This window comes from Spea bombifrons, chromosome 6 (genome assembly GCF_027358695.1).
Source record: "Spea bombifrons isolate aSpeBom1 chromosome 6, aSpeBom1.2.pri, whole genome shotgun sequence".
NCBI lineage: Eukaryota > Metazoa > Chordata > Amphibia > Anura > Pelobatidae > Spea > Spea bombifrons.
The window spans coordinates 37,068,656-37,094,632 of NC_071092.1; the positions used below are offsets into that span (position 1 = coordinate 37,068,656).

The 25,977-nt window shown below is 37.9% G+C and overlaps 1 protein-coding gene across 1 annotated transcript in view; it reads left to right on the forward strand.

The window, feature by feature from the left end:
* CACNA1E (calcium voltage-gated channel subunit alpha1 E) overlaps nucleotides 1–25,977 on the forward strand; it is a 70,919-nt gene that overhangs the window by 29,971 nt on the left and 14,971 nt on the right. Inside the window, exons 6-33 of the mRNA XM_053470275.1 lie at nucleotides 2,619–2,722; nucleotides 7,268–7,383; nucleotides 7,681–7,734; nucleotides 7,815–7,904; nucleotides 8,000–8,209; nucleotides 8,385–8,497; nucleotides 8,763–8,875; nucleotides 9,063–9,194; nucleotides 9,714–9,786; nucleotides 10,331–10,448; nucleotides 12,007–12,074; nucleotides 12,678–12,775; nucleotides 13,542–14,105; nucleotides 15,197–15,462; nucleotides 15,915–16,086; nucleotides 16,397–16,526; nucleotides 16,841–16,900; nucleotides 17,219–17,325; nucleotides 18,347–18,443; nucleotides 20,116–20,276; nucleotides 20,901–21,038; nucleotides 21,158–21,359; nucleotides 22,185–22,349; nucleotides 23,315–23,425; nucleotides 23,584–23,667; nucleotides 24,683–24,808; nucleotides 24,946–25,011; nucleotides 25,482–25,573. Coding sequence (XP_053326250.1) covers nucleotides 2,619–2,722; nucleotides 7,268–7,383; nucleotides 7,681–7,734; nucleotides 7,815–7,904; nucleotides 8,000–8,209; nucleotides 8,385–8,497; nucleotides 8,763–8,875; nucleotides 9,063–9,194; nucleotides 9,714–9,786; nucleotides 10,331–10,448; nucleotides 12,007–12,074; nucleotides 12,678–12,775; nucleotides 13,542–14,105; nucleotides 15,197–15,462; nucleotides 15,915–16,086; nucleotides 16,397–16,526; nucleotides 16,841–16,900; nucleotides 17,219–17,325; nucleotides 18,347–18,443; nucleotides 20,116–20,276; nucleotides 20,901–21,038; nucleotides 21,158–21,359; nucleotides 22,185–22,349; nucleotides 23,315–23,425; nucleotides 23,584–23,667; nucleotides 24,683–24,808; nucleotides 24,946–25,011; nucleotides 25,482–25,573 — 3,830 coding nt within the window. The remainder of the gene's footprint in view (nucleotides 1–2,618; nucleotides 2,723–7,267; nucleotides 7,384–7,680; nucleotides 7,735–7,814; nucleotides 7,905–7,999; nucleotides 8,210–8,384; nucleotides 8,498–8,762; nucleotides 8,876–9,062; nucleotides 9,195–9,713; nucleotides 9,787–10,330; nucleotides 10,449–12,006; nucleotides 12,075–12,677; nucleotides 12,776–13,541; nucleotides 14,106–15,196; nucleotides 15,463–15,914; nucleotides 16,087–16,396; nucleotides 16,527–16,840; nucleotides 16,901–17,218; nucleotides 17,326–18,346; nucleotides 18,444–20,115; nucleotides 20,277–20,900; nucleotides 21,039–21,157; nucleotides 21,360–22,184; nucleotides 22,350–23,314; nucleotides 23,426–23,583; nucleotides 23,668–24,682; nucleotides 24,809–24,945; nucleotides 25,012–25,481; nucleotides 25,574–25,977) is intronic.

Consider the following 25,977-nt stretch of genomic DNA (forward strand, 5'->3'; position numbering starts at 1 on the left):
GACAGAAACAGATGATGCTAAAGCATAACTCCCATCATTGCCGTATATACTGAGCCAAACTACCATCATTATACAGTGATCCAGACACAGATGGTGGTACAGCATAACTCTCATCAAAATATACTGTGACAGGCACTTATGGTGCTACACCATAACTCTCATCATTCATAACAAACATTCTGAGCTCCTAAAAAGGGGGACATGGGGGAGGAAAGTGGGATTTGAGTTCCTGAGATTGATAGTATGGACTACTAGTGGTAATGTATAACTACAAATTCTGACAAACATGATTTTCAGGATATTTAATCCTAGCACTTGCAGAGCTGGGAGCTGGAAATGATTGTTGGGAGTGCATCCCTAACTTGCAAGATGGTATTTCTGATGTGGATATTTTTATAGTTTAGCATGTACCATGTGCTCCATAAGTACTAACTATGGCTGAACATCGCTATCTTTAAAGCAACTATAGCAAGAGATTGCACTCCATGGTGTTAAAATCATGACATTTCCATGACACAGGCATGTTCAACTGTACAAAAAATTGGCAAAAAATATATTCTTTATCCAATGACTTAAAAAAATAATATAAACATCCCTATTATACCAATTTGGAAGAGGATTGAATAAGAGGATTCTTCTTTTTGGATGTAATATTTATGCTGCTCCATAATGTAGTAATGTATCTATGGCGGGTGGGTTGTAGTTCAGTGCTTTTACCTTCCTGATCATTAGAATGCTGGGAATTTATAGGCTAGATTTGTGCTTATCTAGTTCAAAGTGTACAGAAAATGCAGGCATATTTTAAAAAGCATCACTGCCTAATAATAAATTCATCTTATATAGAACAACATGTATAGAGATTTTAAAATTGCAATTTAAAGGTTCTCCAAACATTCTGTTTACCTAAGTCATTTTCTTTGGACACTTAAACAAAGCCATTATGTTTGTTTCTCTTCATATGTATATTCAATTGAAGTACATCAAAGCGTATTCCTCTGTATTTAACATCTCCCTATTCTTTCTATTGTCAATCTTGCTCATCTGTGTCACTTGATACTTAATCCATTGTTATCCTTGATTGTGATATTTGTGAGAAGAGCACTGGTGCCATATTACGCAGCATGATCTTCCATTATAAAGAAGACGTTCTTGCTGCCTTTATTGTCACAAATAATGTACCACCCTGCCCAAGTCTTCTCCTCCCCCTCTCCTTTCCTCGTTAATTAATGTAATTGGCCACTGAACGTGTTGTTGGCATAGGCCGCTGAGTGTCAGATATGCTGTGAGCAGCTGTGCCTCCATGCTGCTTACCATCAGGAGCCTCCTTGCTCTATGGTAGCACTTGGGGAAGGGAAAGAAGAGTGAAAGGGCTCAGTGCCCAGACATTGACATGATCTCTCCGCATTCTGCAATAACATTGTACACTGGAGGTCTGTGCGCCCACTCTTTCTGCTTTTCTTTCACTAAAATTGCTTTTGAAATAACACAGCAAATTGGCTCAAAGTTAATGTCATTGGTCTTTTTAACCCATAAACTTTTTGTTAACATTAGAAGAATGGTCAAACGAGTAGAGAATTTAAACATACATGCGGTATGCATATGGCTAAGGTTTGAAACTTTACAGCAGGTAAAAAATGGACAGGCTGGATGTTTTACATGGAATGAAGAAGAGACCTCTGAGCCCCTGAACCCTTATGAGATTTTACCAATAAAATGTATCAACTTTGACTCCAGCTACAAACCAAGTCAAACATTATTATTCATCCTACACAGCGCATGTGTTATGTCATTGTTTATGACTGCAGTTAAGAGCATGACCTCGCTTATTGTATGCATTGTAACTGCATGATGTTATCACATTGCTATCTAATTAAACAGCCTCACCCTCGAGTCTCATTGCTTTATGGTGCAAACATGTTCCAGTTTAGATATATGACATTGCAAGTTGTCTTTATTTCATAAATCCACACGGAACATCTGTAAAGTCCCTTGGCACTTAATTATAGTTCCCAGACTTTGCCATAGGTTCCTTTTACAATATTTCTCTTACATAATGGTTGTTATATCTGATTAAATTACCATCAGGTATGACTGGATCTGATTGGATTTAAATGTTCCAATACATTTGGGAGTACATTTATTTCGCTCTTCTATCTCATGAAGAATAAACAAGTTATTTGCCTTCCTCTTTTTTGCTGAAAAGGCTTAATGTGGTTCAACACAACACAGGAAAATTAATAAATCTTTCATAAAACGACTATTACTGTACTACTGAAATATTTTATCTATTAGGCACATTGCAGTTAGGATCTGTCTCCAGTGCATATGTTATGTATTTCAAATGGCCATATTTTCTATAACTTTTTGATGTATGTTTGAGAAACAAAGCAGGTTAATATATGACCTCCACGTAAATTCAGCACATTCCACCTATTTATCACGAAAAATTCTAGAAGGGTGGAATAGAGAGCAATATTCACATGGGAATACTGAGCTAGGAATCAAAATTAGCATCAACTAACTTGGTAATTTTACTCTGTTCGTCTGTTCATAAACGTATGAACTCAAATATGTTATACGGATAATGTTGATCTTTACCTGTTTTTAATCTATTTTAGACCAACGATGCCTTAGGAGCCACCTGGAACTGGCTTTACTTCATTCCACTCATCATCATTGGATCATTCTTTGTCCTGAACCTCGTTCTGGGAGTTCTGTCTGGGTAAGGACAATTTTTAGTGTAAACACTTTCTATTTAACTCTGTGGTTATCACAATATCTACACAATGATCGGCATATTACTGCCTACATTACAATATGTACATTAATTGACCACATCATAGTGAAAAAGACTTCATTTTCACTGATATGGGAGTTAAAAATATGTCTACTCATCATCTCGAATGGACTTGTGTGGTTATATGTAATTTGTGAATTTCCATTCTGGTTCTGGTCACCCTGTTCCTCTCGCTTTATATCATATGGAACCACAACACTTTGACATCACTGTTAACAGAAAGTGTTTAAGAAAGGGCAAAGACAACATCAGCCTTACCCACAATAAAATGGCTCCTACAAGCCAATATGACTTTAGAACCATTGATTCTGGAGGTGTTATGGGTCTCAAAAAAAAATCAGTGATATTTTCAAGTGTATCAATCTTAAGTAGCCTGGCTGAAGTACAATTCTAGCCATGGAAAAAGAGAACCCCAATTCTTTCTCATTTTAATTCTCAACACACTTCTTTAGTCGACAGTCGACATCGCAACACGACCTAGTGATTTACCATTTTAAAACCTCAGCGTGTAACCCCGTTGTACATATACTGTGAAAATTCAGCACTTCTTACGAGAATTTTCAATGGTATATAATAGCATCAGGTTTATAAATAATGTAACTACATAAAAAAAATCACTTCAATCACTAATATATATTAGTCTTAGCAATCATGCATAATGTGAACAAAACAAATGAATTTCCCTGTGAGCCATATATTTTTATTCTGTGATATTGTGTTGTGTTTTGTAAGCCTAGACATGTGTCTGTATGTGTGTAGGTTGCACTATGGGTCTGTGCCTGTGTGTGACCCTTTATCACTGTGTGTGTCGGAAAGAAGCTGTGTGTTTCTGAATAGCAGTGTGTGATGCTGAATACCGTTAGATGTGTTAGAAATGTTTAAGTGAAGTCAGATCCTGGCCTATATATTTTTTCGTAAAACTCTTTTTTTTATTGAAAGAGGAAATCCACTCTAATTGACAGAAGATACATAGGCAATGCATATAACAGGTTACATAAGGATATACATAAATTAACCCCTTAATGGCAAAGCCCTTACATGTACGGGCTTACAAAATGCATTGTTTTCAATGGGTTTAGGGCCCGCCCATTGTCCTTAAAGGGTTAAACATTCAGCATCTTCTTCTTTTGGTGGATCTGGTGTGACAGATTTAGATGTGTGTTAACCAGTTCCTATGGTATTCCTCCAAAAACAAATTTCAACAGCCTTTGGATTGGATGGTGCTAAAATAAAATGGTTCGCATTGTGCTCCATGTTAAATCATTGGAATCATGTTTTGAGGGAATCCAGCTGCGAGAGTTGCTTGGGATCACAAAAAGCTTTATAGAAGGATTAAATTTAATTCTGGAGGGTGTGGAGAGCCGGTGGAGGTATTGTCACAGTGGGCAGCAGGGGAAAAGTGATAGGATAAGAACATTAGTCCGACAGGCTGTTCAGGATGCATTGGAGCGGTGTATGGGATGAAAGAAGAGGAGGCCGATTAGTAGAAAGTTGCAACAATCCAGGCAGGATATCACAAGGGAATGGATAAGTGTTTTATAAGATGCTTGTGTGAGGAAAGGACACATTTGTGAAATATTACACAAGAGAAAATCGTAGGATTTGGTAAGTGACTGGACATGAAGGATGAAGGAGAGAATGAGTCAAGTGTGACACCACGGCAGCAAACTTGGTCTGTTAGGTAGATTGAGGAATTCTCAACAGTAATGGACTTGCCTCTTCATGTTCTTCACTTCTTCTGTGCTCTTTCTCGATCCCCGCTATCTCCTGCATTACCCCAGCTTCCTGGAGTGCTTTTGCAAAAGGGCGGAGTCTTCGCGCACACCCTCTTCCCTTATTGGAGGAATGGACAGAGGCTGTCCCTGTGGGCGCACCATGGCACTGTCCTTTTGCAGAAGTACTCCAAGAAGCAAGAATAACGCACACGGATATGCAGAGGAAGAGAGGAGTTTCTGAACCTCTCTTTCTCAGTGATTCCGTCTGCATTATTCTGGCGTCTTGGAGTACTTCCGCAAAACGGTGGAGTCACAGGGACAGCCTCTTCCCTGTTCCTTCAATCGGAGAGAGGGTGTGCATGGAAATTCTGCCCCTTTTGCAGGAAGAAGCAAACCAAGAAAGAAGACAGAATACTGTAGAACAAGAAGAGGCAAGACGATGCGGAAAAGGAGACGGGGATATGGAAGGGGTTTCATAGAAAGTAGGAAAATATGTCTGAGATTCAGAGCTTTAATTAAGAGCTTTGAGGACTTCAAGGTATATGAGACATTTCATTGTTTGAATACACTGACCAATAAAATTCGTCATGAATTTCTGCAGACTCTGTATGTTACCAAAGAGTGCAAAGAGAGAACATATTGGGTCAGTACAAACAGTAGCATTGCTAGCGCATGCATGACCTGGCTCCGTTCCCAATTCTTGGGTCGTGCCGTTTCTTTTGTGCACAGCTGGCCCGCAGAATATGTGTAAGCCGGCAGGAAGAGAGTCATTGTTCCTGTGAAAGTCTGACTTATATGTTTGCTACATTTACACTGTTGTTCCTGCCCCTTTAATTAATGCAAGTTCTTGTCTTTCATTAGCTAAATTATATTTCACAATATGGCATCCCAGTGTATAGGCACTAATTAAAATTGTACAACATCCCTGATTTAAATGCCGTTTTCAGATAATTTTTACAATATGTCTGATTTGACTCCTGTGGTTTTATGGACAGGGTTGGATGTGCACTCCAGGTGTTCAGACCCTACAATATGGGGTCTTCTGTGCGGTTCAGCAATAAATAGGCTTTAAAGGCCCTTTAGTGTCATTTTCTTACTATACCTTTGTCAAAAAAAATCATATTACATCGTTATACTTACTACATAGAATCGCCACAATGGGGTATATAAGGGTTTTCAATAATGGATATATAATACATTTCTTACATATCCAACTGCGTGCATCATTTTATATTTATTTATCTAGATGTTAAGGATTCTGGGAGGATAGTATTTTAACTCTTGCACCCCATTTCCAAACTATTGAATATAATTATTGGTGTCTTCTACTTTCCTATATTATCCAGGTGCTCCGCCGCACACCTCTGTAGCCCCATGTGTATTAAATAAAAAATGAAGCAACTTAGATGGGTGTTAAGCGGATAATAGATAGGAAGCAGGCAGATATTACATGAAGGGCACACCACTTGGGCATGAGTGAGTGAGGATACTATTAACCCTTCAACGTCACCTCCTTCACTTACTCTAATGGTGCTGTGAGGACATCTAGGCTTCCTGCTGGGAAACTGTATGGATGAGTGCGGTTGTGTGGTTATACAGCTGTATTTGGTTGGTTTTTAGTTATTTTCTTTTGTGTTGCAGTGCACCATTGGGATTATAACATTTTTTGTATGGATGTGTATTTGGAAAAGCGTGTTTGTTTTATGCAGCTTTGTGTGCGTTTTGTGTTTGTGAAAGTGTCTGGTTGTGATACAAAATGAAGCTGTTAGCACTCGTATAATAAACTTGCTCATCCCAGTAGGATGCATCTGACTGGGTTTCCATGGCAACAGCAAAAGCTCCAGAATGTGTAAACAGCTCTGTGTTTGTACTGCAATGTGAGTTTTTTGCTGGGGGGGGGGGGTTAGGGTTTGTGTTTGATGTGTGAGGAAGTGCGAGGGTTAATGCAGCACCGGTTAGGATCAGTATATAAGCACAAACTGGAAATATGCAGTGTCCATAGGGAGCAGGGTACAATGCTGCGAGAACCCCTCATGGAGCTGGGTTCGAAATAAAAAGAGAGAAAATATTCTGCTCATTCCTGGCTAGTGGTGCTTTACAACCCATTGTCTAAATGCAGGTTTACTTACTATCAACAGAGTTATGCAATGCAGTATTTTATTTGTATCCGTGGCATTTTTCTGTTTAATTAAAGATATGGTGTTATTATTATTATTATTATTATTATTATTCTTTATGGAGCTATCCACATAACAATACATTTTCTTTAACAATACATTTTATTCTCAGCAATATACCATTTTTAGGAGAATGCTTGTGAAAACTGCATACTGCAGAATGCTTTCCAGCTCCACGCTTAAGAAATGCAGAGCCGCATTGAACTGTACAATTTGTCATAAACGATATGAAAACTTTGCCAGCACCATCTCTAATAAAAAAAATTACAAAATATCGTCAGCTTTTCAAATAAGTAATGGTGGTTTCTTAATCAGCAAAAAAAAAAAAAGAAAGAAAACAGTACAAAAGTTCTAATTTTAAGAATGCTGCCCTTTTCCATTAACTCTTACCCACAAAGTCATTCATTCACAAAAGACATATTTCCATTTGTATGCATCTAATGTACATTTGTACAGTGCTGCGGAATCTGTAGGCGCTTTATAAATAAAGTATAATAATAATCTAATCAGCTATTTTCTGTTCTGTGCACTTTTTCTTATTTACTACATGTGAAAGTTGTGTCTCTCCCAATTCACAGTGAATTTGCCAAAGAGAGGGAGCGTGTGGAGAATCGCCGGGCCTTCATGAAGTTGCGCAGGCAGCAGCAGATTGAGAGGGAGTTGAATGGTTATCGAGCATGGATAGATAAAGCTGGTGAGTTTTTTAACTCATGAAGACGAATGTGACAACCAGTTCTCCATTTGCAAAGCGTTCCTTGGAGACGAACTGGATACCGTTTTGTGGTCCTAAAATAGAAAAAGATGTAAAGTTAAATAAGCTTTCGGGACCCTTGAGGTTGTTTCAATCCAAAAAAGCAACCTCTAAGGTCCAGAAAGCTTATCTTTACATCTATTTCTATGTTCCATAATTCTCAGAATTCTCAAAATATAAACTAATACCACCTTTTGTAGAAACTATAAACCTAGAATGTTGCTTTCTATTTGCATACAGAGGAAGTGATGCTTGCTGAAGAAAATAAAAACTCTGGAACCTCTGCCTTAGAAGGTAAGACACGTGTCCACATTCTACAGGAATGGTGTATAGCAAATAATGACTTCTCAATCTGTTTCCCCAATGTGTTTTAGTTCTTAGGAGAGCCACCATTAAACGAAGCAGAACAGAAGCCATGAATCGAGACTCAACTGAGGACCACTGTGCTGACATATCTTCTGTTGGTGAGCGGTGCTGAACCAGGCTAATAACAACAAAGGGCTAACGATTAAGGAACTAACACATGTAATAACCAATGTCTCCTCTGTTATTTCCTTAGGCACACCCCTTGCTAGAGCCAGCATTAAGAGTGCCAAAATAGATGGTGCTTCTTATTTTCGTCACAAAGAACGGCTACTGCGCATTTCTATCCGTCACATGATCAAATCACAAGTTTTCTACTGGATGGTTCTGGCAGTGGTTGCTCTCAACACAGCTTGCGTGGCTATCGTTCACCATGACCAGGCTCCCTGGCTGTCAAACATCCTTTGTAAGCCTGCTGTTCCATTGTTTTTTCAATGTTTCTCAGTTGTTGATGGAAATGTCAGTGAGGGTGATAGACATGGAGCGATGGTAGATATGCAATTAGAGGTGCATTTAAAATTGTATTAATAAACTTTAGCATACAGCCCAGCATTTGCATGTAAATGTTTGTTTTCTTGTAGACTATGCAGAATTTCTGTTTCTTGGATTATTTTTGGTGGAGATGTCTTTTAAAATGTACGGAATGGGTCCCCGCCTTTACTTCCACTCCTCCTTCAACTGTTTTGATTGTGGGGTAAGTCTTTTTGTTCTCTTCCCAGTCACTGAGCTCTTCAATACCACTCCTTCTACTGCCAATGTTCGTCTATGAAGATGGCTCCCTATGTGTTTGAATTCATACACCTGTTAGCAATGGGTTTGACTGAAACACCAAAACTCAATAATTCGGAGGGGTGTCCACATACTTTTGGTCATTTTGTGAAGCTGATGCTAGTTTAATTTCACGCTCAGAAATATTATTTCCAGCACATGTACCCATCACAATCAAATTAATCTTTCAGGTGACAATTGGAAGTATATTTGAAGTGATCTGGGCCTTATTTAGACCTGGGACTTCTTTTGGGATTAGTGTCCTTAGAGCTCTCCGGCTTCTGAGAATCTTCAAAATTACGAAGTAAGTAAAGTTCTGTTTTCAGATTTGCGGTACTATTAGGCACTACCACCAAACTACTGACTACCTGTGTAATGTCATTAAGCCATCTGTTCAATATTCAGCTTTATTATGAACTAACAACCCATATTCAGCCTAGCTGTGTTCATGGAATAATAATGGATTAATAATGTTTTACCATATTTTCCAGATATTGGGCCTCGTTGAGGAACCTAGTGGTTTCATTGATGAACTCTATGAAGTCAATCATCAGCCTGCTCTTTCTTCTGTTTCTCTTCATTGTGGTTTTTGCCCTGCTGGGAATGCAACTGTATGGTGGCAGGTAAACAATAATACCCGCCAGTTATAATTCTTCTTGCATAATGTGCTAGGATCATCAAGGACAGTCATGCCTTAATAAAGATTGACGTAAGCATGCGATCAAACCTATAATAAAAACTTATGGAATCTAGATTTGTCTGTCCATATGTCTATGTACCTACCTACCTTGCAACAATTAATTGTACACTCCTCTTACATTTAATGGATTAACATGGGTAACGGTGATAAAGTAGACTAAATAGAGGTTGACCTATGAATACTAAACAAGTTGTTTTACTAGTGATAAGATAAGTGAAACAGTGAGGACATTTGAACTTGCATAGGACAGTCAAGACAAAGGTCTGAGTCTTTACATCATGAGAAACGGTGGGACTAGATGGGCTAAATGGTTTTTATCCACAGTAAAATCATGTATTCTCCCTCTGTGAGGGATATTGGCTCTGGGATTAAATATAATGATAGATTACATTAGAGCTTTATTTAAAAAAATATATTATAATATGTCTCTCTTTACTGGCAGGTTTAACTTTAATGATGGTACCCCATCTGCAAATTTTGATACATTCCCTGCAGCCATCATGACAGTGTTTCAGGTAAGATGCAAATCAAAGGTTTTAATATTAAATTTAAGATTTATGTCAGCTGTATGTCAGAGAGACATATCTCTGATAAATCGGTTTAATGTCAAGTAAAAGATGATTAAGCAAACTAATTACACATTGGACTGAATTGTCAGAGAGCCAACATATGAAAGTCAAGATGTATGCCAGAGAGTCAACATACTGCATTTCTCTCTGACATACATCCTATATCAATCTTACATTTTTGACAGGCTGCTGAGCAATAGTGCCCCATACTTACCCGATCTGCTGGGTCAGCGGCAGATCAGATCCAGCAATGTACGGCCAATGGCTGCCAGTGGCCGAGCGTACCCAGCCAGTGGCCACACGTATGTCATTTGTAGGCCGCTGGCTTTAATGTGCCAGGGCCACTTAGTCATCCCCAGTGCAGCCCTGAGTAGAAATGCCATGTAGTGCTGTGTATTTAATGATAAAGTCACTCTAAAGGACAATAGTCCCTGTGGCAGACCTCCCAACCTAACTGTACTTACGTAATATTTTTGTTACTTTTGCTCAGATTCTGACTGGAGAAGACTGGAATGAAGTCATGTACAATGGAATTAGGTCCCAGGGTGGCGTCCGATCTGGAATGTGGTCTTCCATTTATTTCATTGTTCTCACCCTCTTTGGAAATTGTATCCTTGTTTTTGTGAATACATATTTTATTTGTCACAGACACTGGTTATTATTATTGTTATTACTACCAGTAAATTTGAATGTGCCCACAAGTTCCTCAATATGAAAACAAAATGCAAATCAACATACCTGGAAGTCTTGTTGTTTCGTTACCCAGAGTCATTCTCTTCCCTTATACTGCAAGGCTGGACACAGGTGGTTAGAAGCCCCCTTCCCATATGTTATCACACTTATAGCCATTGGAGCAAATCTGAAGTTATCCAAGTAAATAGATGAAAGAGGATATTATCTAAAAGTGCCTAATAGTGCCTTGTGAAAAACCATGACCATCATATTCTAGTCCAATACAATTGCTAAATACTATACTTATACATTGTGCATACTAACCCAGTGTTCCGGTTCCGATAGCAGTACTTAAAAAAAGATCAATTCATGTCTTTCTTTTTAAAACGTTTTTAATTAAAGCGTTTGGTAGATGCGTTTTACCGCATTTGTCCTTTAATCCTCCCATCTAATTATCACCAGCAGAGAAAAAAATAATAAGCACATTTTCTTTTTTACTGCTTTGCACATTATTATGTAAAACAACCTACAAAAATGTGTGAAACTGAAAGTGGGCTGTAAAGAAGAAAAATAAGCTTCAGTGTCAATGATAACATATTTTTTTCCCCTCCTTTTCTGCAGCTCCACGCTATAGTTTAGGGTTTAGGTAACTCTCAGGTTCTGTGCACACAGTTATCCATAGTTTTTCACTTGCCCAAATGCACTTTATTCCTTCCTCTGTCTCTAAATAAATTAAATCATACTATGCTAATAACAGTAATAGATAACATTCCACAACACTCTACTGTGATCAGCTACACTCTTTCTGCTGATAAAACCTTACACCAGGTCACAAATAAACTCCAATCCAACCATAAAATGAGTGGAGGTTGAGTAGTTAATATAAGATAAGCCCCCCACCTGCCTACAGAAATCTACATCCAGACTAAGATCTTCTAAAACTTCATCCAAATACTAGCTACCCTATGCATGCATGCAGGCAACCCATAGAAAACCTGAAGAAGACCTCATGTTCATCATGGTCTTGCTGCAGTTCAGCCACTAGCAAGGGTTTCATATTCCTAATGATTTTACAAAACCCTGTTTAGTCAGTTGAATATATGATCGTGCCATAAAGGTAAGAAAATTTCGGAACAAAAAAAATATTGTCGCATAAAAATGAGATTTTATTCAAAAGAATGTTTCAATCTTCATTAAATCATAAAGTACTTGACTCAATTATCCTTTGAATAAACACCAATACCACTTCAATGTGAAATCGTGAGAGAAACTCCCTTTTGAGGACATTTATAAATATGTAATGGTGTTTTCGTAAGCTTCTAGCGCATTTACTACATTATGTTTAGAAGGAACAGAGCCCCCCCCAATATACAAAGCAAATCACTGTGTATCCCAATGTTGTGTTTCATAATTCTTCATCTGTTCCCAGTGCATTCTAACTTCTCATGATGTTTTCATCATCCGGATTATAATGTTGTTCCTTAACTGTATCAGATACACTGTTAAATGTATTTCTTGCCATTGCTGTGGATAACTTGGCCAACGCACAGGAGCTGACCAAGGTACGTCCGCTATGTAACCACTGGACTATAGCCATCTTTTTTCTTCATCTGCCTTGACACAAGGAACAAGCCTGGTTAATATAACAATAGGCTCTGGCAGTGAAGAAAAATAAATCTCATTGTGTAATGATATCTTCTCTGTGAGTAACTACCCGCTTTGGGGGAATAAAAAATATGATGCATTGTTAAGATTTGGCTGACAGTTTGAAGAGTGAGCAGTACTGCAGATTGCTGAGCGTGCGATGTGGCATGTCTGCTTAGATTAGAAATGGGATTTAACACCGGGTCTAGCCTGTGAATGCATGCCGAGAATGTGAAAAGTGTCTAAAATGCGCAGGTATTTCTTTGTAATTCTAGAATTAAACGGATATTATGTCACTCAAATTATTTAGCAACCTGCTCTTAAAACCGCTATTTTAAAACAGAAATCAGCAGACAAAGTAAGAGCTTTGCTTGCAAATCAGGAAGAGTCGTTAAATGAACCACTTTGGGGTTTTTTTTTTACAAATCTGTCAATTACAAGAATTACACTTACTGTTTAAAGATGTTACCGTGTTGTTGAGGTCTGTAATGATGCCTTTATTACAAATATTTTTTATATAGGATGAGCAAGAGGAAGAGGAGGCATTTAATCAGAAGCATGCCCTTCAAAAGGCCAAAGAGGTCAGCCCAATGTCTGCACCAAATGCATCATCCATGGAGTAAGTCATTTATTTATTTCTTTGCAATATGCTTCTGCTTACTTACATTACATGCAATAATACTAAAAATTAGCAATATGTCCTTCAAATCATGTTTTCACTGTTTTCAGGTAGAACAGTGCCAAGCATATTTACATTTAAATACAGTATATTGATGAATTAGGTAATCAGGTAGTAGGCTATTTGTACACATTATCAGTTCAAATTATAATTACATTTTTAAATCAAATTAAACATTCAAAGTTGTAATCACTGCTAACTTACAGAAATGACTATATTTTAAAGTGATAGATCTTCTCAAACCATGACCATATTCCTAAGGCCTGTTAACATTTATAATGCAGCATAGTAGATATGCACGTTCTATAATGTTTCATGTGCATTGTTGTAACGCTTGGTCTATCCTTTACTAACTTTTTGGTCCTAAGAAGTTATATACCTGATCCTCATGATACAATACCATAGGCATCATCGGTGTCCATGCCATTGTCAAGAAGTTGACTTAAGGATAATGCTCTCTTGTTTTCATCGGTCTATCATAAAATCAACATTAGAGTATTAAAAGGTACAGAGTACTATTTTTTGTCTTTGGTGAAGAAAAATGTATCAATTGTGTCAGATATTTTGTGGTGTTGTGTAAGGTGCACTACCAGAGACCTTACACATGCTTATTAAAATGCAGATCTGGCCCATCCAAGGAACATCCATGAATCTATGAAACCCCGACTTGTTTGAAGATTTTATGTTTTTTTTTTTTTTAATCTAGGAAAGAACGTAGAAAACGGCACACCATGTCTATCTGGGAACAGCGCACAAGCCAGCTAAGGAGACATATACAGATATCCAGTCAAGAGGCTATTCAAAGTGAAGAACTAACAGCATTGAACCCCCACTCCAGCATCTACCGCAAGAATAAAGCAGCCAATGAAACAACAGAAAATGTAGAATCTAATCAGGAAGACAAGACGGCAGTAAATTCTGTAGATGGTCAGAAGGAAGGAGAAGAAAGCCCCTCTCACAAAAATCTCAGGGAACATTGGCGCCAGAAGTCCAGACATGGCAATGCTGAGCACAGTGAGCCAAATGGAACGACACCAGAAGATGCAATGCGGCGTAGACATAGCCAACGGCGGAGCCGTCACAGGAAAGCGCGTATGGAAGGTCGAGAGGTTTCTAGTGTTCCGAACAGCAACTCAGTCAGCCGTGAAGGGGGACTTGACAAAGTTTGTACAGAGGATGGAAAAACACCTACAGACGAGAAGGGCAATGGAGAAATTAAGGAGGTGCAAGGGACAGAAGAAGAACCCCTTAAGAGTTGCTTATCCTCAAGGTATTGTGATGAAAGGTTGGAGAAAGTACAATGCATTTCAGTGGGTCTGTAGGAATTTTGTGTTCTTCTCTTTTTCTTTTGATTTATAATCACAATGTGAACTTGTAAATGCTGCATTGTTGTCTTGGACTCCAAATTATTAGACAAAAATGAAAGTGGAAAAGGATTGGGGGGGTGCTTGGAGCCCTGTATTTATCTATGTTCCATACTTTCCATACTTGGGACTCACAACCTGTTTATATCTTTGGGCCACCTTCTCCAACTTTGTGTGTTGCCTTATCTTCCCCCTATTGATTTGTATTCATAGTGCAAACTACCAGAGAAGACTGTGTTAAGATGAAGGGACTGGTTTTGAAAAGTTATTACAGGATACTTACTTATAATATTTCTCTTTAAAGAGACTGGATCGTGTTTTCACCCAAGATCAAGGCTGTGCCAAGTGAATGACAAGGGGTCACAGAAAAAGAGAGAAACTTCTTTTTCAAACTCTTTTTTTCTTCACGTAGCAGCCTGGCACACAGTTATTTTATGCCCTAAACTTCCACCAATTATGTGTCTAAACCACCGTACATCTTAGATCTCCAATGTATAAGATGTAATAATGTATTGTTATATAATATAATATATACATCACTGTGAAGAGTGATGGATGATAATGCAGGTCAGAAACTTGCATGCGTTGCCATTGCCTTCTTTTAAATTAAATCTTTTTTTTTAAAAAAAAAGCAACAGCCATTTGTCAGTAGAAGCAATGATCTCACAAGTAATGCTAAAAATCAGCGAGTTGCACATGTTATTTACCATTCCTCCCTTCATCAGATTAATTACCATCCTAACTAGCTCTTTACTACTTCTTAACTCAAATATGAAAATAATTTAATTGGTAGAAATGCTTTTGCACCAGCAAAGTCCTTCCATTCCTATCATGCCATGGTCAAGGTGCCTGAGCCCAGTAGAGCTGGCTGTGAATAGTGGTCACAATAAAAGTATTCTTCTATTTATGTTGTATGTGATCATTTCTATTCACTGCTTGATATCTTTTTCATCTTCTTGTTCCTTTGCTCTTTTCTGCTATACACATTTGCTTGTAGAAGAAATGAGCGGTCATCTGGATGTGACAGAACATCTACGAACACCGCACCACCGCAGGAGCTTAGCCGAGGGAAGAATGGCAGCCACCCTGATTTGGATTGCAGTGAGCAGGCCTTGCTGGGCAGCCCGCGGAGCCAGACAGAAAGTCCCAATCCCACCAGCTGCAGTCTAGCTGATGTGTCCAGCAGTACAGAGCGTGTTACGGAAAGCACCGTCATCACTATACCAGATGCCGGAGGGGCTGCCGACTGCACGGTGGTACAGAGTGAGGACTCATCTCACCCTATGTGTAGTTTCTGTGTGTCATCATTAATATGGCTACCCCTCTTCTCTATACACCTGAAGTAGGCCACTTAAATTGATCATATGATGGGTAATCACATCTCTCCAGGTGCTCATGAACTATAGCCACATCATCTGCCGTACATTCATGGGAGTTGTAGTTTAAAGGTGCAAGAGAACTGCCAATTACCTACAACTGCTATTAATATAGCCACCCATAGTTTGATTGTTGTGCAGCAATTTAGCTCACATTGTATTTTGACTAGTGATTCACACAATATTCCTAGAGGTATGCCAAGGTACCCAGGGGCACACAAATGATCTGGTATTACGAGAAATACCTGAGATCTTGATGAATCTCAACATTCTAGATATACTTATCAACAATTGATTGCAAGTTATGCATTTCTCTATGTTATATGTTACTTTTTACAGTCTCAGAAGGGAGAGACGGAGAAGTGAGTCTTGTGTCTCAAGAACAGGAAAAAGAAGAGGAGGAGGGAGATGATGGAGAAGAGAGGACAGTGAAGCGAAAGGAAAAGGTGTTGGAATCCCCCAAGGCAATTGTGCCCTACAGTTCAATGCTTATCTTCAGCTCGACCAATCCGTACGTTTCTATCTTATGGGAATCCCTATTTTTTTCTTTACATTATCTCTTTTTCTACTTAATAGTCTCTTGTTGTATAAGAATCTTCTGTATTTAGGTCTCAGTTTAATGTGTCACTTCATATGTTAAATCTTCTTCTGTGCAGGATAAGACACAGTTTTGCATTTTCCACCAGATTCATTTTCATACTTAAGTAAACTTGAACATCTAGTTTCATATAAAATAAAACCCATTCTTTTTTTGTTAGGTTAGAGTAGCACTGAGGTAAAAAATAGCCATCTTGTCTCTAGATATTTTCTTTGTTTTTTAGGGTAAGAAAAGTGTGTCATTACATTGTCAATCTGCGATACTTTGAGATGAGCATTCTGTTGGTAATTGCAGCTAGTAGCATTGCATTAGCTGCAGAGGACCCGGTGTTGACCAACTCAGACCACAACAAAGTGAGTACAAAAGGACCATACATTGGCTTACAAGAACCATTATACATATTAGCTTAACATACATACCTTTATATTCTCAATATAGAGCACTGTACTACCTCATGTCATAACGCTACTCCTAATTACTCTAAGACCTTTCCATAATTGGCCTACATATTTCTATGTAATTGATATAGTTGCTAACCTCTGTAATGTTCTTATGGTTACTTGTCTTTTTTATTTTTGGTAGTCCATACACTTTTAATTTCTTGTAGCCTACTTTGATTATTTTCTGGTTTGTTCTGATTGTATTTATTTATTGATTTTTTGTGCAGGTCCTTCGCTACTTTGATTATGTTTTTACTGGTGTCTTCACCTTTGAGATGGTGATAAAGGTAAGATGCAAGCTCACATAACATCTGATAAGCGATATTATACAAGCAAGTTGCCTAAGTTCTTTTTCCAATTACTGGTGCACACCTAGAGGTAAAGTATCCAGTTTGGCCAAAAATGTAGACTCTTGGCCTTGAATATAACATATCTTAAACCGGAGTGGTAACCCTAACAAAATTAAGTTATCATCTTTATGATCATTAACTAAAATATCTGTTCAAATATCTAGTGTAATACATATACTTGTGCTGTGCTGTTGGCTGTAAAAAATAGTTTTTAATACGTAATCTGTACACAACCGTCTCTTATTTTTAACACAGATGATTGACCAGGGCTTGGTCTTGCATGACGGTTCCTACTTCCGTGACCTCTGGAACATCTTGGATTTTGTGGTTGTGGTGGGAGCTCTCGTTGCCTTTGCTTTGGCGTAAGCAATTTCATTTTTGCTTTTTCCACAGTAATAACATTCAAGGAAAACAGGAGTGGTATTTATTTTTGTTTGGTGTTCTGGAGATAACTTTGGGGAGAAAAAAAGCATTTTAAGCATAATGCCCAGTTGAAGAAAAGCTTGAGATATTTTAAGGTCTTCTCTTGAAAACCTTTTAGCCATATGTTGAATTACTAGAAAACCAAATTATTTACATCAGAGCAGTGTATAGGACAATATCGTCACCCCTTACCCAGATTTCCTCTAGGCGACACTAGAAAAGGAATTAGGGAGAAACAATAATTTAAAATAAAAGTTTCAATATGCAAATTTTTTCTACTTTCCAGCAAGATGCATTTTCTGCTCTGCTGTTTCCTTAATCATATTTAACTGCTAAATATTACATTATTTCCTGTGCATCTTACACTCTAATGTTCCATTAAGTATGTTTAAGATCTAAATGCCGCGGTATTTCATTTTTTAACCCATTCTTACCCGTGTATTTTCTTAATTTTTGTCCCTACCACTCACTAATTGCTGCTCATTTCTTGGAACACAAACAGGAATGTGTTGGGGTAAATATGAACATATATGTTGTAGGAAACCATTGAGAATCCTTCTATGTCACCATTTTACATAATTCACACACATAAACGTGCATTTTTGTTTTTGCTGAGCTGTTGCATATCAGGGAAGTACACGTGTGTCCACTTTGTCTGGCGATGGGTCATCAGGGATATGCAAAACAAAACAAATTCAGCGCATACCCAGCAAACATATCGAAGGCATAAATAAAACCCTGCAAACCCTGACACTTTCATTATCAACAGTTTTAATTCATTTCACGAAACATAGTAGCAATTTTATTCATTCTCTTCTCTTGCTGTCACGGGGGGGGGAATGCAGGCTTTAAACCTCTCTATGTCAGTCATTGATACATCTAGCAGCGATTTGTTTAGACCCATCATGCATCATTTGTTTCTTTTTATTGTTTGTAATTTGATTGTACTTTGTCTCTTAGGACTAACAAAGGCCGGGACATCAAAACTATTAAGTCTCTACGTGTGTTGAGAGTTTTGCGCCCACTGAAAACAATCAAGCGTCTTCCAAAGCTGAAGGTACTAAACGTATGAGAAAGTCCACAAAGAGATTTATAAAGCTCTCACATCTTCAAAGCTAGCACATAAAGTATGCCTTAGGATGCATTGCTTTAGGTGATATATCTGTTTCAGTAACTGTGCTTCTGTTAAACAAACTTGAGTCTTTGTTCACTGGGTCTGCAGTAGTCTGGTTTCTTCTACTATTGAACTGATATTTAGACCATAGTGACCTGTAGCAGCGTGTTAGTTTCATTATTAGTTGTAAATGAATAAAGGTTCCTTTGTTGGAGCAGAAGAATGCAAGACATTACAAAAGGGAATTTTTTGAGAGAATGACATTAGTGTTGAGGACATGATGGTAGACACTCCAGCTGCGTATGACTAAAACGGCATTCATGGTTCTGGTGGCATATTCTGACAGCACTGGTGTTATGTGTGTTGCCTGTTGTGGAAAGCGCTTGTGGGCGGCTGGTATAAGGGCAGATTGAGAAACTTTCAGATGAACCCCAGTGATACAGTAGCTGAAATAGCCACATACCACCTACATATATCCAAAACTCATTGACCCTGCTTGACCAAAAAGCAAAAGCAATCACCAAAGTGAACATCATTTTAATTCTTTATAGGGAGGAAAAACAGGAACCATCCAGTCTGGTTACACGTTTTATATTGTCTAAAGAATTGGCCAAAAGTTAATCTTGAAGGTCCTGGTAAAATAATGCATGTTAAAAAGGTATTTGACCAAATTCTTCTGAATAACCTCCACCCACCCCCTTCCCGGTCAGTCCATGCTGTCAAGCAGAAGATTAAGCAGCAACTAAGATTTGTCACTTATCTATCTCTGAAAATGTGATGTTGATTGGGAGATATCTAAATACGGAAGCGTTTTTTGACACAATCTCATTCCATACCCCAGAGCACAAAAAAACAACAAATAGATTCCTGACTCTAAATGGATAGAGAGAAACCAAAGACATACAGTACGTGAGAACAGAGGGATAATGCAAGTTACTAGCACTGCCTAAGAATATGAAATGATTTTTGATCAGACATGGGAGCATGAAACAATGTTACAGACACACAGAATTTGACGGCAGATAAAAACCTTATCAAATTGACAATATCTGCATTCGCCTAGGACCCTCTGTGATAACCCACTTCAAAACTAAGTTCTCAAGATAAAAACTGGGTAGCTGCCATAGGATGTTGGGGCAAATGTGCAGTATTTTGTGTATTCTCAGAATAATAATAAGAGTTGCTTAACAATTTGAGCCCTGATAAAAACTGGGTGAAAAGAAATCATATTGTTGAAAATAGACTCAAAGTATCGCTTTTCTTTGAAAACCTTGCTGGAAAACCTCCTGTTTTTAATTGATTTAAGTACTTCAAGGTTGAACTCAAGTACACATTGCGATACACATCACGTCATTCATTGAGAAACATCATACAAGGGGATCTCCAGTGAAAGCTGTAGGTACGGCCCACCACCTGCTCGCCTTACCTTTTGTCTAATGATCAGAGGTCTGATGGTCTTCACCAATGTATAGTCTCATAACGTTGTGTGACTAAATTAACACACAAGTGGAGAGCACTAGAATATGACCTGTGCCTGTAAAACACAATGTACACTTGACCTGTATGTACAATTTGCTTTGTTTCATTATTGATCAAACATTGATCCTCTCCCCAGGCAGTCTTTGATTGTGTGGTTACGTCTCTGAAGAACGTCTTTAATATACTCATCGTGTACAAACTCTTCATGTTCATATTCGCTGTCATCGCTGTTCAGCTCTTCAAGGGCAAGTTCTTCTACTGCACAGACAGCTCAAAGGAAACAGAAAAAGAATGCATGTACGTCTTGGGAATTAATGTGTCTTTGGGGATAAGCTGATGCTGTAAATTGCAATTAGAAACGTACAGAGAACTTTGCATGCCTCAACCGATCCCAGCGAATCCTTCTTGTAATGCGTACGGTGCCACTCTTGTGACAAGGGCAGAACTGGCAGGCTGTTCATATTTTAAAGTGATGCATGGGATCAAAGCCAAGTACCACAGCTAAAGTGATAGTGAATACATTTCTTCTTGATTATGTGGCTTTTGAAATGCAGAGCTCATCTAACACAGCATGATGTGATGGATACGATGTTCTGGTTCAAACTCTCCTTCCATTTCCAGAAACAAAAGATGATGATATTAGTATATGTAAGGAGTCATTTTGGATATTTTGGGCTGCATGGGTATATTTACATTTATTATAGTGTTATGGGCACATCTGTGTGTGGCACTCATCAGGGTCTGATTATAGAGCACTACATGAAGAATATAAAATGGAAGGTAACATTGAAGCGGTTCACTGGTATTGATGTTAATTTTATTTAAAGACTACTCTTCATCCTCAGAAACGATATTTATGCAAGTATTATGTGAGTCAGAGTTTATTTCTTGAACCTCAGTTTTGTTCTTTAATCTCTTTAGAGGGAGTTACATAGATCATGAGAAGAACAAGATGGAGGTCAAACGAAGAGAATGGAAGAGACATGAGTTCCATTATGATAACATTATATGGGCTTTACTTACACTTTTCACAGTTTCAACTGGAGAAGGATGGCCTCAGTGAGTATTTTGAGTATTTTGACTCCAGTGCTTTGACTTTTTAATGCTACAGATTATATATATATATATATATATATATCCCTCTCAATATAACCCTTGATTGTGTTTCTCACACCTAGGGTCTTGCAACACTCTGTAGATGTGACTGAAGAAGATCGGGGCCCAAGCCGAAGCAACCGCATGGAGATGTCCATCTTCTATGTTGTCTACTTTGTGGTTTTTCCATTCTTTTTTGTCAATATCTTTGTGGCTTTGATCATCATCACCTTCCAAGAGCAAGGAGACAAGATGATGGAGGAGTGCAGACTGGAGAAAAATGAGGTGAGTTTGAGGTTTGAATGAGTTCAGACAGGTAATCTGGGTCCATCATGGGAAGGGATTTGCACCTAAACAAGGTAGGATACCTTACAGTCATCAGCTGCGGAATCTGACCGGTCTTCACTCATTTTGTAGGCAAAACTCATAGTTTACTGAGCACCCCCACCATTATATCAATGGAAACACATGTACCAGACATTAAATTATTGCAACTTTTTCTGGTAAAACAGAATATTCATATTTCCTGTTCAATTTGGAATGGTGTTAATGCAGTGTCCAAAATAGTTTAACGAACACCATTGGTACAAGCTGAATTAACAGCCCTCAGTCCAATTTAAGGACCATGGAAAGATGATTATTCACTCAAGACAATTAAACTAAAAGTCATTCATAATGATAATCCTTAGTCCTGATTATAACTAATTATATCATTCAAGAAACCCTGTCACCGCTCATGGTTTTCAACTTTTTTTTTTATTATTCGGTTCTTCGACAACTAACATCAAAAACATAACTTACTCTCTAACAGTTAGACAACCGCTTGGCCTTTCATATATAATATGCATGCAAATACCGAAATCAAAACCCATTCTGAAGCTGCATAATTTAATTGGGGTTTATAATTTAATGAGAATAATTATACTCGTGCTCTTTACAGTATCATAGGAGTAGAGGAGATTATTTTGTTCCTGATTCTACAACCATATTTGAATACTCTTATATTCGTTAAACACAAATTCAACACTAGTTTTTTTGCATTGTCCTGTTTGGTAAGGGGATTATAATGGTCTAATTTTATGCTAAGTGACACATTTCTTCTTTCCCTAGAGGGCCTGCATAGACTTTGCTATCAGCGCAAAGCCGCTCACGCGATACATGCCACAGAACCGCCACACGTTTCAGTACCGTGTCTGGCACTTCGTGGTCTCGCCATCTTTTGAGTACACCATCATGGCTATGATTGCTCTGAACACCGTGGTACTAATGATGAAGGTGAGAGAGTGGTGTTTAATGCAATGATTGAAACTTATTGCTAATATAATTTCCCTTTATGCAGACGTCAGGAGATAAATATTTTAATATGGTAAGCTTGTAGGATCACAGCTCAAATGGCCATGTGTAATAGTTCATGTGTCTTAATATTGACCAAATGTACAGGAATTTAGGTACTTGCTGAACACCACTGTTCATCCAAAAGACCGCGGGTAGATTCGCCATAAACCTCCAACTTTTACCTCTAACCGTTACAACATAACTTGCCAACTCCTCCACTGATGCCTATTCCCCAGCACGGGGAGGGAAAACGAGGGCGGGTGGGTGGACGACCCTATTATGTGGGGTCATGAAGTTGTGTTTATCTATTTATTATCCTCACCCCTACCCCCTAGTCACTGTCCTCACCCCTATCACTGATTCTGTACGTCCCCTGAGTTAACCCTTTGTCACCAAACACCTGGAGGGGAAGAACAGGTGACCGTCCTTTAATGCTGGTAGAGTCATGCCCCCCCTTACTCCCATGACTCCGGGGATTTTCTTTATGGTTTAGATATAATATTTAACTCTTACTGTAGGTATCCAAACTGGACTTTGTGAATGGCTGTATAAATTACTGATTAGAATTCCTAAGTCAATAAATAAAGTATTGTTTACATTTAGGAATCCATAAGATCTTTCAAAATATTTATCCTTCTATCCCCAGCAGACCAAAGAGATCATATGCATAATTTGTTCCTCAGATGTTTCTCAGTCATCGTTGATCTTGACTTCGGGCTTTGCTTCGGTGCATGCGTGTTTATCTTCTAGTTGTTTGCTTGCAGGTTGTAGATTGGCTCATACTTCATATAGGTGCTTAATGGATGCATTTCACACTTGAAGGACTTAATCTGTTGTCTGACTTTACAAGAGCAAAACATATGCGACTTCTATACATATTCTAACTAGGTTTTAATTTCTTCCAGTATTATTCCGCTCCATACACATATGAGCTGGCCCTGAAATATCTGAATATTGCGTTCACTATCCTTTTTTCCTTGGAGTGTATTCTTAAAATCATTGCATTTGGATTTTTGGTGAGTAATTATTAGCGCCTGTCTCGGCTACTAGTTCTGCTTTATGGCTCATGTATTCCTGACTGACATAGAGCTTCTTCTTCATTTGGATAATTTAAGGAAGTGTATGTGCAAGGAAACACTTTTTAAAGTTTTAACACCTACTCTGTTTCACACAGAACTATTTCCGTGATACTTGGAACATTTTTGACTTCATTACTGTAATTGGTAGCATCACAGAGATAATTCTTACAGACAGTAAGGTAAGATGTTACCGTTGTAAATTGTGTGTAGGTTTATATTTTGTTGTTTAAAATGCATAATGTGACATACACACATACGCAATATGGAATAAATGAATATTAGAGATCAGAATTTCCTCCTGGGGTACAAACTCTCGGTGGAGACGAGTATAACACAATCAGCTTAAAAGAGAACTTCCCCCACTTTTTTATTAGTGGTATCAAATTTAAAAAAGTTTTCAAAAATAGTGTGCTGTTTTTGTTTTCAGGCAGCTACACACTTGCTATTTTGTATTTGTTGTATTTTGTAGACAGACACTGTGCCATATGATAAACCATAGAATGGGTCATTATTAATCAACCAGCTGGACACTCTGACTCATAAATATCTATGGAGAAATAGACTTCATTGGCATTGCCACAAAGAAAGAGCCCAGTGTGGTGTTTGAGCAGGGGAAGTCACATGACTGACAAACATGGCAGCCTCCATGTCTGCAGATAAAGCAAGTTTATTGGAACACAAAGCCAGGTTTTTGCCAATTCCATCCTACATAACCGTAGTTATGCATTGTCCATGGGACTTCCACAGAGGTTCAGGAACATGTATTTTTAGATGGTGATGTTACCAACGTCTGTTCCCAACTTACTCTCAAGATTAGCAGTCTATTCAGAATGCCTTCTTTTACAGTATCATATTAAGGGTGTTCCTTTACCTGTTCCTTTCATCTTGTTTGAAGTTATTCATAGGAAAATGGCGAACTTGCATATATCCCAGAAGACATAGCTGTATGTAAATATTTTGTGAGATGCATCATATATCTGAGAGGAAGATGTTAACAATAGGAAGCAAATATATTGGTTATTTAAGATTAAATGGGCTCTTTTACCTATTGGTTGTTCACAGTGTAAATGTATACCAAATGCATATTCAGAAGTGCAAAATTAATAATTTAAAATGGATTTTTTTATTGTTAGCTTGTTTGTCTTGCTTGACATGCATGGGAGTCTCTCGATCTTCTTTACTCTTGTTCTTTAGCTGGTGAATACAAGCAGCTTTAACATGAGTTTTCTGAAGCTGTTCCGAGCTGCTCGACTCATTAAACTTCTCCGGCAGGGATACACCATCCGTATCTTACTATGGACCTTCGTCCAGTCTTTTAAGGTATAGAATAATTGAGCCAAAATTCTTTCCTACAATGATGAGAACGTATGATCCAAACAAATGTTTGTACAAAGTTCTTTGCAGTCTGTACAATATCCTTGATATTTTTGTCACACCTCCCTTAATTTTAATTACAGGCTCTGCCATATGTCTGTCTTCTCATCGCAATGCTGTTTTTCATCTATGCTATCATTGGGATGCAGGTGAGTTAAGAAGCCTAGAACTTTGTTTTAGATAATGCTTACAGGTCCAGGATGAATGGAAATAAAAAATACAGCCTTAACAAATTATAAACTATTTTTTTACATTTTCTGTTAAGTAATATTATTAAAATATTAAGTGATATAATAGAACTATAACCCTAAGCCAATTACCAAGTTCTTCAAAATGTTGTGTAAGAGACACAGTGTGCTCCATACTATAGGGTATTATTAAAAACACTAGACTAGAAGCAATGCTAAATATCTTCTAAAAACATTTCAAAAGAGGCTGTGCGCCCCAAAACATTTGTGTTGTCCAGAATCACCATTGTATACATCTTGGGGGCACAAGTCTGCCGTTGAACGGTACTTTCAACAATCCAGTCACCCTACAGACCAACTTTGCTGTAGAACCTGTTTCTTATACTTAAAACGCACCAATGGACTTTCACAATTTTCATTTCTTGATTTAGGTGTTTGGAAACATTCGCCTGGAAGAGGATAGCCACATTAACAGACATAACAACTTCAGAAGCTTCTTCAGTTCTCTCATGCTTCTATTCCGGTGTGTGGCAAAGCATTATACTGCATATATATATATATATATATATATATACAGTGCATATAGTGAAATACTAATATATGCTTCCCACTGTGGGGCTCCTAATTTGCATCGCTCATCCACTGTGGAACAATGCTATCATAGGTGACATTCAATGAGAATATCTGCCTAGCTACTTAAAATGTTATACCGATTGTAGCTTTCCAAAATGTAATAACTGTACTTAGATGCAATATTTATTAGGAATGATCTCAATGATCAAATAATTGTGCCAAATATTCGTCTCCTTCATAGACCTGTCAGCAAAAATGGTAAGATTGAAAATGACAATGAGATGGAATCATTGGAAGAAAGTTTTGCATTTTTCTCTTTTAGTTAAAATCTGAATGAATCTGATGCTATATTGT